The sequence below is a fragment of the Lepisosteus oculatus genome, chromosome 4 (genome assembly GCF_040954835.1).
Source record: "Lepisosteus oculatus isolate fLepOcu1 chromosome 4, fLepOcu1.hap2, whole genome shotgun sequence".
Classification (NCBI taxonomy): Eukaryota; Metazoa; Chordata; class Actinopteri; order Semionotiformes; family Lepisosteidae; genus Lepisosteus; species Lepisosteus oculatus.
Window position 1 is genome coordinate 42,302,220 of NC_090699.1, and position 12,069 is coordinate 42,314,288.

A 12,069-nucleotide genomic window follows, 5' to 3' on the forward strand; every position below is an offset into this window, starting at 1 on the left:
GGGCCCTGCAGGATACTGTATATCCTCCTACTTGCTTTTCTTTTCCAAAAACAAAATGGCTACATCATTGCCTCCAGCTGCTGAAGGCAAGTCTATATAGTCCCCAGACTGGCTGACTGCTTTAACATTAATACAAAGATAAGTTTTCACATCAACCCATCATGTACCCCTTCATTAAGTGGTGCTGTCATCAGAGAGCCATGGCATTTCTGCTAGTGAGACAGTTCTCTGGTTGAGTCCCTGCAGGAAATAGCAGAGTTTCTGTCTGTGGCCTGAAGGTGATAAGTTCTTGACTTGTGTGCACAGCTTAATTTCCAATGAGTTAGTCTTCCTGGGGCCATGCAAATCAAGCTTAGTTTTAACCAGGGAGTCAAAGTCTGCTCCAAATGATATATGACCAGTTTCAGTTCATTTCTCTCAGTTCTCATGGTTGTCAAACACATAATTTTTATCCTTTGTATCCTGAAGTAAAGAGTTGCATAGGTCTCCATGTATGGATTTCTCAAATTAAGCCGTTAATTGATAAATAGTATAATTTCTAGATTATTTAAAATGTTTCACATGGAACATACTGTACCTTTTCCTTTTTTCCGTTATGATTGATATAATTAAATTGCTTCTTATTATGGGGTTATTTAAATAATTTGATTCTTGTGGAACTTTGAAAAACCTCTTTTCTTCACAAGCAATCCTCTTAAAGTAAATTTTGGAGAATATGAAGTAAGCAGTTGAATAATGATCTTGGAAAATATACAGTATCAAGTCTACAATTGGAAATGTGAATGTCATCAAGCTGTATTAATGGCCCTAAATGATAATGTCATAGAAAATATTCATTTGGCTTAATCAGCACACTGATAATCGATTGTGTATTGTGTCTCTAGATTAATGTGTGGTTTACTTTTGTTTCAGGTTTTATAAGGACAGAAGCTCCAGTGCTCACTGACAGCTTCATGTTCTTATACCAACCCTACTTAGACATACTTTAAACCACTCTGGAAGCAGGGCTATCTACTATTGATATTGTTACAAATAGAGAGTTGCAACAATAGAGAAATACCACCAATAGACAGAGTGGGTTGATCAGTAATTAAAACATAAATCCTAAATTATAAAGATTTTTCCAGGAGTGATTGGTATACTTAGAGGCACTTAGTTTTTTGTTCTCTGGCATAGCTTTGGTGATAATTCAGGTTCACTGGGTTACACAAGTATTTATTAATACTGACAGCAACGCACTGAACAACAGACAGCATAAACATAAAACATTCAAATTACACTTTTAACAAGCAAGATGTCTCAAAGGCCTACAGTATGTCCTGACCAACCAGAAGAACCCCAGACTGCTACCAAGTGTTCAAATCCTACATAACATCAAACAGACCCCAAAACAGAGATGAATCTGCCTCTGCACCAAACAGTATATGACATAGAGTTAGGTCTCTCTCTATAAACGGATACTTCAAAATGAATTGGAAACTGCTGTATATTCCTATTCTAAAAGTTTATCCACTAACCAGGAAAGAGTTTTAACCTAGGAAATTAAAGTTTCCTAAAAACAACAGATGGTGTGCTCACTTGAAGCCTCAGAGAATTTCAAATGTTGAAACTAACCAGGTGTTAACTGTTGTCTCTAGATTAAGACACCTCAATAGCCATTTCCAGTAACTGTAACAGTATCTCTAGCAATTAGATATATTAATGCTACAACAAGTAGTGTTTGTAATGCTATAGCATTATAAACTATGCACTAGTGTTTGTCTCTCCACCTTGCTTTTCCTAGTAAATGTTGATTCCCATACCTCATCACTACAACTGCTGTAGCTGTCGTGTTTTATCTGAGATACGTGATGGAATATATTATAAACAGTGTTAAAATTGTTTTGGTCTTGACTGAAAAGGCTTAGTAATTACATCCAGTAAGTACTATGGATCAGTTTCTAGAGAGCCATTTATTATACTGTCAAGTTATAATAAAAATCGAAAACTGGGTTCATGATTATAATTCCAGCTGCAGTTTAAAAAAAAAAACATTCGTTTTCTGGCACATTGTCCAGGATGTTATGGGAAAACTAATCTGTTAAGGAATTCTAGAAGGACTGCTTCTGAGCTTGGTTTGGTGGGAATAACACCTTAGTGTGTAAGAATGATGTAGGACTATCATCTATTACCATTTCATTAAAATATTTTTCCTACCACATCTGGAAAGCAGTGAAATCTTCACTGTTTATTTGTTGCCTAAGAAATAGTGCCAAGAACAATGTGCCCATTGGAACAAATTATTGTTTTAAGTCACTTTTTTCATGTAATGATAACTGCTTCAGCAAAGTAATTTCAGTGATATAATTAACTAGGAGATCAAATAGTCTATAGATTTGTGGACTGTCACAGGCTCTTCACCTTCTTGAGTGATGAGCAGATTATGATCACAAGAACAAAAAGTTTATGTGAGAAAGGGGGCTGTGTTGGTCCACTTTGTTCACTTGCTTGCTAACAGTAGCTCAGAAAAATTAGGAAGGAGACTACAGGAGAGAAAGATCTACAAAAAAATCCAGTTAATGAGAGGTCTTTAAAGAAAACTAGGTAACTGCTGTGTTTGTGTACTACTAGGTGATACTGTTCCATCTGGGTTAAGAATTTCTAAACTGGTGATCCATTGTGGTTACAGAAGACATTCTACAACTAATTTAGAAGGTGCCATCCTTCCTGTAAGACATTAAACCATTGTCTCGACAACTTCTTAAATACCTCCTATCCTTGTGTTACTTTCGCACGATCTGTAAATTGTATTGGAAATTACAATTGTGTAATTTATTGTATCCTATTGTTAATCTAATCCCGATAGATTCCTGTCCTTCTACTCTTCTATCCCTTTTGATAAGCTCGCAGACAAAGCATTTCATTGCCGACAACGCCACTGTATGCTGTACTCTTCGTGCTTTGATAAACAAACCTTGATTGATTGAACTTATTTATTATAGGTTCCATGGGACTGGCAATGGTCCATAAGAGCAGGGTTGTTAACCATGTTGCACTGGCTATTTATGTACATTTTGATCAACCTAAAGATCCACTTTAATCAAATTAAATCACTTCTCTGTCTGATCTACTGACATACTGTATATGGCTTCCATGCATCACCTACTGAAGGTGGGTGTTTCTCTTCACTGGTGGATGAAATGGTTTCCTCCTCTAATGGAAATGCTAAGGATACTGGGGGATAACAATCACTGTATCAATTCAAGGAATTATTATTTAATTTAGAAGTTAATTAGTGGTTTGTGTTGTCATAATAAAAAAAAAACTTCTTGGTAGGTAGGGATTTGAAAAACATTTTTAAGGAGAAGTATGAGTGTGTATTTCTGTTAATAGTGCAAAATCAAGTGACTAGAATAATAGATGAAAATCAAGTGACTAGAAGAGAGAAGTGTGAGATACTGTACGGTGAGCATTTTTCACTGATAGTGCTAACAGTCTATAGTGAAGCAAGTGAAGCAATATTCTGTGCTGCAGAGAAAGAATGTGCACATGCAATTGCAGATTTGTAGGCTATCTGCCATGGAAGCAGGGTGTAATATACTGCTCTCTAGAAAGCATCAAGAAGTATCTTTAGTATTTGCCTTTTCTAATGTTACTGTTACAGACACCATGAGCACTTTAAGATATTTGTGAGTTTCTGTTGCTAGCTAAAAAACGTAACACTAGACTTGATTTCCATGAATTTATTTGAGATCTCCAGATTGAAAATATTATTTCAGTATTTAATACTATTCTGAGCATAAATGCACCAGATCAATCCTAAAGTTTTGAAGTGGATGTCATATGTTAAATATCTTTTATTGAACAGCAGTTTTGAAAAATAGCTGCATATCACATTTAGCAATAGACTGCTCCAGCTACAGTGTTCAAGGGAATGTTTCTGCAGGTCTTTCCTCCCGGCGGTGGTTGAAGAGGCACTGTCCAGTTATTATTCTGTTATGCTGATGTAGTGGATTTTCTTTAAGTGCAAGAGGGTATTTCTCCTGAGCGTAGCCCTTGACCCCAGTCCAATTACACCATAGATGGGTTTTCTCACATTGAATTGCAGACCAGCACTGCCAGACTTGAAGGGTTAAGAGGACATTCTCCCCCTTGTGTTTTCATTTTGGAGAGCTGATAATGAGATGAACTGTCTGTCAGCTCTGTTGCAGCTTGCAAACAGCTCTGTGTTGAGCTAATGGTACCACGGTCTTTTAACTTGTGAGTGAAAGTTGGTACTAAGTACTTTTTTTTCCCCAAAGAAGAGTGATACTTAGCCTTTCTGTGTTGAACTTGTTGGGCAAAATATTCTGCTTTATTTGAGGTTAAGGGTTCTTCAGACAAATAAATGTGGGAGCAGGCTAGTGGAGTAGTATGTAAAACAAACCATGTTTCGGTTCATCATCATCATGTCAGATTGTTACCCAGGCCTGCAGGACTTACCATTTCACACTAACCTTGCTTTGGGATTGATCACAACTTTTGCAGCAGTGTATTATTTCTCTCTTGCATGATCTGGAAATATGGTCAAAGCTGGGAGTTTAGCTTTTTTCAAGCTTATTTCTTCTGCCAGCTCGAACTTGTTTTATTGAATACAAAGCACAATGCTCAAATGATATAGGCTCCCTAATGGTCTGAGAGATAGAGTCAGGCTGCTACCACTGGGTCTACTGAGTATGAGAAATGGTGGAGGTCTGATACAATGGTACGCAGACAGAGCATCAGTCTTTAAAATATATAGAAAAGAGCTTTGACTGAGCAAAGCTAAAAATTCAATTTGTGTCCTTATCTAAGTTCCTGTCACTGTAGCTTGATGGTTTTCAATCCTGTTTCTCTTTCTTTATTTTTCTTTTAAATCAATGTGTGTAACCCAGAGTGGAGAGAAGAAAACTAAACACAAATTTGATGTGAGGCCGCGAAAACGGACATGTACTGCATACTGTAAATAGATGTCTGGTTAAATTATCTCCAGTTTAAAGGCCTGCATGAGAGAAAACAGACCACAAAGGAATATTTTGGTTTCAGGAAATTAAAAAAAAGCTCTATGTTTAACAAAGCTCTATTATTTTAACATTTTGTGAATTATGTCTATATAACAATAGGGCACCGTGGTGGTGTAGTGGTTAGCATTGCTGGTTCACAGTGCTGGAGCCCTGGGTTCAATTCCAAACCTGGGGTGCTGTCTGTGTAGAGTTTATCTGTTCTGCCCATGGTTTAGTGGGTTTCTTCTGGGTACTCCTGGTTCTTCCATCAGTCCATTAACATCCTGGTTAGTTAATTGACTTCTGGGAAAACTGGCCGTGGTGTGAGTATGTGTATTTGTGTATGTGCCCTTCGATGAACTGGTGTCCTGCCCAGCTTGTATCCAAGCTTTTATCCTTGTGCCTGTTACATAGAGAAATAGGCTCCAGCTCCTCAGTGACCCTGTATCGGACAAAGCTAAAAGCCAGTTAACCTGTCAGTCTGTTTTTGGACTGTAGAACACACTTTGCATCAAATTAGGGTGACAAGGGAGCCAGATGGGTTGCCAGTCTATCACAGGGCACACACAGACACAAACACGCATTCACACCTGACCCAGGGCTCCAGCATGCTACCCACTGCACCACCATGCTTATATATATATAACTATATATAGTATATAACTTATTATATATAGATGTATATGTAATGTGCTATGTATATATATAACCATGCTGCCCAGCTATTCATACTGTATATCCATTATATATTTCAAATTAATAGAGCTTTCTGAATATAAAACTTTTAATTTCCTGAAATTAGAATATTCTATTGTGGTGTGTTTCGTCTCATGCAGGCATTTTAAAGTGTAGGTAATTTTACCCAGATGTCTATTTACGCAGTGCGTCTGTTTTCTTGGTTAGATGACTGATGGATATATAAAACAATAATTTATTCAAATAAGATCATAGCAGGAATGCCACTCACACTAATCAATTCCTTTATTTGCATGAAAAATAATTAAGAAAAGGTGAATGGTGGTGATTTAGGCCTTTATCTCACCTTCAGCAGTGGATTTGAGAAAAAAAAAAGTTAAGTCCATAGCTCATGTAATATGTCTACCTTTCCTATCTGAATTAGATCTCTCTGGATTTTCAAAATGATGGACAAGTTTATTACAAGTTTATAAGTCTATTTGCAAGCTATGCAGACATTCACATAACATTCACTGCTGTGAGTTTTACATCATAATATTGAGATATTATTTTGAATTGTTGATTATTTGAAAAAGATGTAGGTCTACAGTATTAATCCCCTCCTTGCTGTTTGTTCAAAGAGACATCAGTGTAGGAAACATTGCACAGGCTTTAATTGTCTTTAATTGCACAGTTTAACTGCTCCCTGAGTCATGAAGGAAAATTTTGTTTATGATATTGTGGGAATAACTTGTTAGCCCTCAAATATAACCACGTTAGGAAAGTGAGCTTGAATTAAGGAAACATACTCTCCTGGACATTTGATCCTGCTTCATTGTACAGTAATTACATTCAACACTATTGCAAACTTCAGAGGTAAAACATGCATCAACCATTTTCTGTGGAAAATATTTCAAGCTTCGTGAGCTTGGGATACTCTTCATTATATACTGTAGCTCTTTGAAGGGATTGTGGAAAAAGAGAAATAGTTGCATTTTTCATTTGAGTATCTCAAGCACAATTTAGCTGTCTCTGGGGAACACAGTGTATTTTCTGCATCATTTTGTGACTGGGATGCTGCACACTTTTCGAAATAGTTTTCTTCCCATTACAGCCTAAATAAGGTGTCTAATCAGCTTAAACCGAAACAGATTGCTGCCATTTGTGCATAAGTGTTAAGTGTTCTGTGTATTGTTAAATTCCATTAGGGAGCACTGTGCTGCCCTCCAATGTATAACACGCCTGCTGTCATGTACTGTACTGTGCATTAATTAAAGGATCAAAATTAGAAATAAGGAATCCGCTTTGGTGTTTTATAATCACGACATTAAAGAAGCTTTTGGCCATGGAGAGACTGTAGATTGTGAACAATTTCAATACTGAATGTAATATTTATAAGCAACTGAGTACAATTGTTTTATTTTTTGTGTAGAACCATCATTCGTATTTCAGTATTAGAGCTTGTGTGAGCAGCAGCTTTGAGCCGTGTCCAGTGGTTTACCAACCATTTTGAGGTTTACGAACCACCTTTGCTGAGGTCCTGTGGTTGCCAAATTTCAATTACAGACTAATAGTTTGAAACAAAAATGTTAACTAAAATACAGATGTTTCCTCCTTCATAAAGTTTTCATTTATTCATTTAATTAAGGCTTTCTGCAATAGAGAGAAACACTGGAATTCAAAATGAAGAAACTGAAGCAAACATTTTAAAATGTACCAGATTTGCAACAGTCAAAAACCACTTAAAAACTGCAAGTCTCCAGTATAGTCGAAATTAAACGAACATTTGCCAACATGTTCGGTTATCAACTATTTCATGATATGGTAACAGCATACTCAAGTTTTAATGGATTGCAGAAACAATTTAGAAGGGTAATCTAATAAAAACAAAGTGTTGTTTCTTACATTGTAACATAAGCAGTTTATTTTTTCTTTAGTTAAGAAAGGCTTATTAAAAGGGAAAAATTCAGTACTGTATGATGATACTGTACAGTGGAAGTTGTTTTTTGATGGAACCTTAATTTTGATGGTTGCATCTGCTTCTCTATGCAGTTATCTACATACCTAGTACTTAACTACTTACAAAGGGACAAGTAATAGGTTTATTCCATGCTGAAAAGAGAAGAAAGAATACACGTTTTGGCTGTGGAGCCTTCTTTGGGTGTGAGTACTTAACTACTGATAGTGAGCTTAACTGTGTCAGTAGTGAGTTCTTTTAGCGGAGTGATTATTTTAAATACTGTAGCTTCACTCGCAATCAGATTGAGCAGATTCTGTGAACAGATGTAATTGTGCATGTATTGTTGGAGTGCCTCTGAAAAAGATTTGTGGTCATACTACATTCTTTGTACAAATCTTTATTTTCTGGTAGTAAAGGTGCCCAAGTTATTATGTACAGTAGAATGCACTAACAGTGCAGTGTGATGCAGCTAATGACATCAGTTGTTCAAGCCTGGGTCATGTCACTAACTGTGATTGAGAATTCCATGGGAGCTATACCCAATTGGCAGTACAGTTCATGCATACGGTAGGCATTAGATGGGCAGCCGCATTTTAAGTCTTGGAAGAGAAGTTGCTGGCTCACACTGACAATATTTCAGCAGCATTCTAGATTCATCTGCTCATGTCATGCTAAAGGGAAATCCCTTTTAGTTGTCCTGGAACTTAACATTATTCAACACAAAATATAACATATTCAGACATTCTGTTATCGTAATTACAGGGTTAGCAAATACTGTAAGTAATGAGTTTACAGGGATGCATCACTTTGCTAGACAAATTAAAAAGTGACATGAATAATTGCCATCTATTTTCATTAAGCACAAAGTGCTATTTTTAGTTTCCTTTAAGGATATTGTGAAGAGTGTACAGTAGGTATGATTTTGAGAAGCATTAAGTAAAGCATGATTTGTTTTAAGTAGTTTTGTTATTGTGAAAAGGACCGTGAAGTTCTTACTTTGTTACCCGACATTGATATGCTTTTAAACAGATTTGAGCTGCTGTTAAATTGAAAGGTTGTTAAATTGACATTATTGCTATGTCTTTGACTGTGATTGGGGGTTACATAACTTGTATTGTTATAGTATACTTTTTTGCTGTCGGACCACAAAGTAACAGTTTTGAAAGTGTTTGTGTTTAAGTAGCATTGAAAGAAGCAGTAATACAGGAGCTTAATTCCTGAAACAGATTATCATTTTAGCAGTTACTTAAAAGTGTGGATGGTATTGTACTGTATATACTGTAGAAGCTAGTGTCCTTAGGAATGATATGTAGAGATAAAAGCAGAACAAAATGACTGCACAACTGAAAGGAAATGCTTTAGCCTATTATGGCAGTTTTTCAGATCTCACAATTGTGCCACCAATGCTCTGAATGAAGGATGATGATATCAATACCGCACAGCCAGAAACTTAACTTTAAGATGAAGTGTGTTATATCAAGCATTAAGTAATATTCAATCATTGTTTCTTAAACCTAATTTTTGGTGAGCTGTGAAAAAAGAGCAACTGTAACACTTACATTTCTGTGTGTATCGAGTTGTAATAGCCCTTTAATTTGATTTATTTTTCTTTGCAGTTGCGATTCTGAGAACAGATACCTGGGCAATCCACTAAGGGGAACGTGCTACTGTGAGTATTCCTCTAATTCCATTCTCAAATTTTGCCAATAAAAAAGTAGATATCTAGCTTTCTGGGGAATGGAGAATCATGGCATATCACAGTTAATAATATTGCATGAAGAGGAAAAATATATATTGAAACATATATAAGTATATGTCTAATCTATATTCTTTAGAGTCTAACTCTTAAAAAATGTTTGTGATTTGTGACACCTTTTCATATCTACTCTTCATTGTTAAAGTGGTCCAGTTCTCAGAGTGACTAGGAAACCCGAAAGAGCTTTATGGGACAAGTCTTTTTACTTCATTTTATTTAAAAAAAAAACATTTAGTTTAACATATTCATTTAAATAAGCTTTTTTATAAAAGAAAACATGTGTCTGGGTTCGAAGCAGGCCCTCAAAGCGCAGACTGAATAAGTGCAATAAGTGTTTGAACAGTAGCCCCCAATCTCTGAATGTCCGTTTCATCACACCTGTTCATTGTAAATCAGTGAAATGTATTGTGCGTTCAGATGGTAAAATGTGCAACGTTCTCATGAACAAGAGTGTTCCACAACTTGAAAACCCTGTATCAGCTTACGGAGACCACAACACTTTCCATACAGGACGCACAGCTGTCCACCATCTTAACCCAGAATAAATTACACACCATGGTGGTCCCGCTAATATTTCAAATTTCACTGGTCCATACTATTCTGTTCTCACAACATCGTTGTTTGAATAAACCGGATTTTATGGATAATAACTGTTTTCATGTAAACTCATGGAAATACAGTGCCTTGCGAAAGTATTCGGCCCCCTTGAACTTTTCAACCTTTTGCCACATTTCAGGCTTCAAACATAAAGATATAAATTTTTTATTTTATGTGAAGAATCACCAACAAGTGGGACACAATTGTGAAGTGGAACGAAATCTATTGGATTTTTGAAACTTTTTTAACTAATAAAAAAATGAAAAGTGGGGCGTGCAAAATTATTCGGCCCCTTTACTTTCAGTGCAGCAAACTCACTCCAGAAGTTCAGCGAGGATCTCTGAATGATCCAATGTTGTCCTAAATGACTGATGGTGATAAATAGAATCCACCTGTGTGTAATCAAGTCTCTGTATAAATGCACCTGCTCTGTGATAGTCTCAAGGTTCTGTTGAAAGCGCAGAGAGCATCATGATACCAAGGAACACACCAGGCAGGTCCGTAATACTGTTGTGGAGAAGTTTAAAGCCGGATTTGGATACAAAAAGATTTCCCAAGCTTCAGACATCCCAAGGAGCACTGTGCAAGCGATCATCTTGAAATGGAAGGAGTATCAGACCACTGCAAATCTACCAAGACCTGGCCGTCCCTCTAAACTTTCAGCTCAGACAAGGAGAAGACTGATCAGAGATGCAGCCAAGAGGCCCATGATCACTCTGGATGAACTGCAGAGAACTACAGCTGAGGTGGGAGAGTCTGTCCATAGGACAACAATCAGTCTTACACTGCACAAATCTGGCCTTTATGGAAGAGTGGCAAGAAGAAAGCCATTTCTCAAAGATATCCATAAAAAGTCTCGTCTAAAGTTTGCCACAAGCCACCTGGGAGACACCCCAAACATGTGGAAGAAGGTGCTCTGGTCAGATGAAACCAAAATCGAACTTTTTGGCCACAATGCAAAACGATATGTTTGGCGTAAAAGCAACACAGCTCATCACCCTCAACACACCATCCCCACTGTCAAACATGGTGGTGGCAGCATCATGGTTTGGGCCTGCTTTTCTTCAGCAGGGACAGGGAAGATGGTTAAAATTGAGGGGAAGATGGATGCAGCTAAATACAGGACCATTCTGGATGAAAACCTGTTGGAGTCTGCAAAAGACCTGAAACTGGGACGGAGATTTATCTTCCAACAAGACAATGATCCCAAACATACAGCAAAATCTACAAAGGAATGGTTCACAAATAAACGTATCCAGGTGTTTGAATGGCCAAGTCAAAGTCCAGACCTGAATCCAATCGAGAATCTGTGGAAAGAGCTGAAAACTGCTGTTCACAAACGCTCTCCATCCAACCTCACTGAGCTCGAGCTGTTTTGCAAGGAAGAATGGGCAAGAATTTCAGTCTCTCGATGTGCAAAACTGATAGAGACATACCCCAAGCGACTTGCAGCTGTAATCGCAGCAAAAGGTGGCTCTACAAAGTATTAACGCAAGGGGGCCGAATAATTTTGCACGCCCCACTTTTCATTTTTTTATTAGTTAAAAAAGTTTCAAAAATCCAATAGATTTCGTTCCACTTCACAATTGTGTCCCACTTGTTGGTGATTCTTCACATAAAATAAAAAAATTATATCTTTATGTTTGAAGCCTGAAATGTGGCAAAAGGTTGAAAAGTTCAAGGGGGCCGAATACTTTCGCAAGGCACTGTATCTACTTCGGATATGTTACTTAAAGATTAATGGGTGTTTTAAGAATTGTTCAGAAAACTTCCACCTCTGATATCTGCACTCTGCATTGTAATTAAATCGAATTGAGCTTCAGGAGCAGATTAGCAGAGCTGATGTGACATTAAAATAACTGCAGGAATCAAGAATGAGACTTCTTGTTTTGCATTGTTTTGCCAAGGAAATCCTGGCAACAAAGAGTGACTTTTAATTTATTTTGAGAAAAATAGATTGTGGTTTGTATTTAAATAAGTCTAACCTGTTTTGTTTTATTTTATTGGAAAGACCTGGTACAGAGACGAATATCATAGAATGTTATTTTATATTCACAATTTTTTACAAGCACAGATCTTTT

General features: G+C 36.9%; 1 protein-coding gene across 2 annotated transcripts in view; it reads left to right on the forward strand.

Moving 5' to 3' along the window:
* atrnl1b (attractin-like 1b) overlaps nucleotides 1-12,069 on the forward strand; it is a 422,410-nt gene that overhangs the window by 182,246 nt on the left and 228,095 nt on the right. For both annotated transcript variants that reach the window (XM_006630935.3, XM_015347888.2), the window contains exon 21: nucleotides 9,252-9,304. In XM_006630935.3, the coding sequence (XP_006630998.1) occupies nucleotides 9,252-9,304 (53 nt within the window). The remainder of the gene's footprint in view (nucleotides 1-9,251; nucleotides 9,305-12,069) is intronic.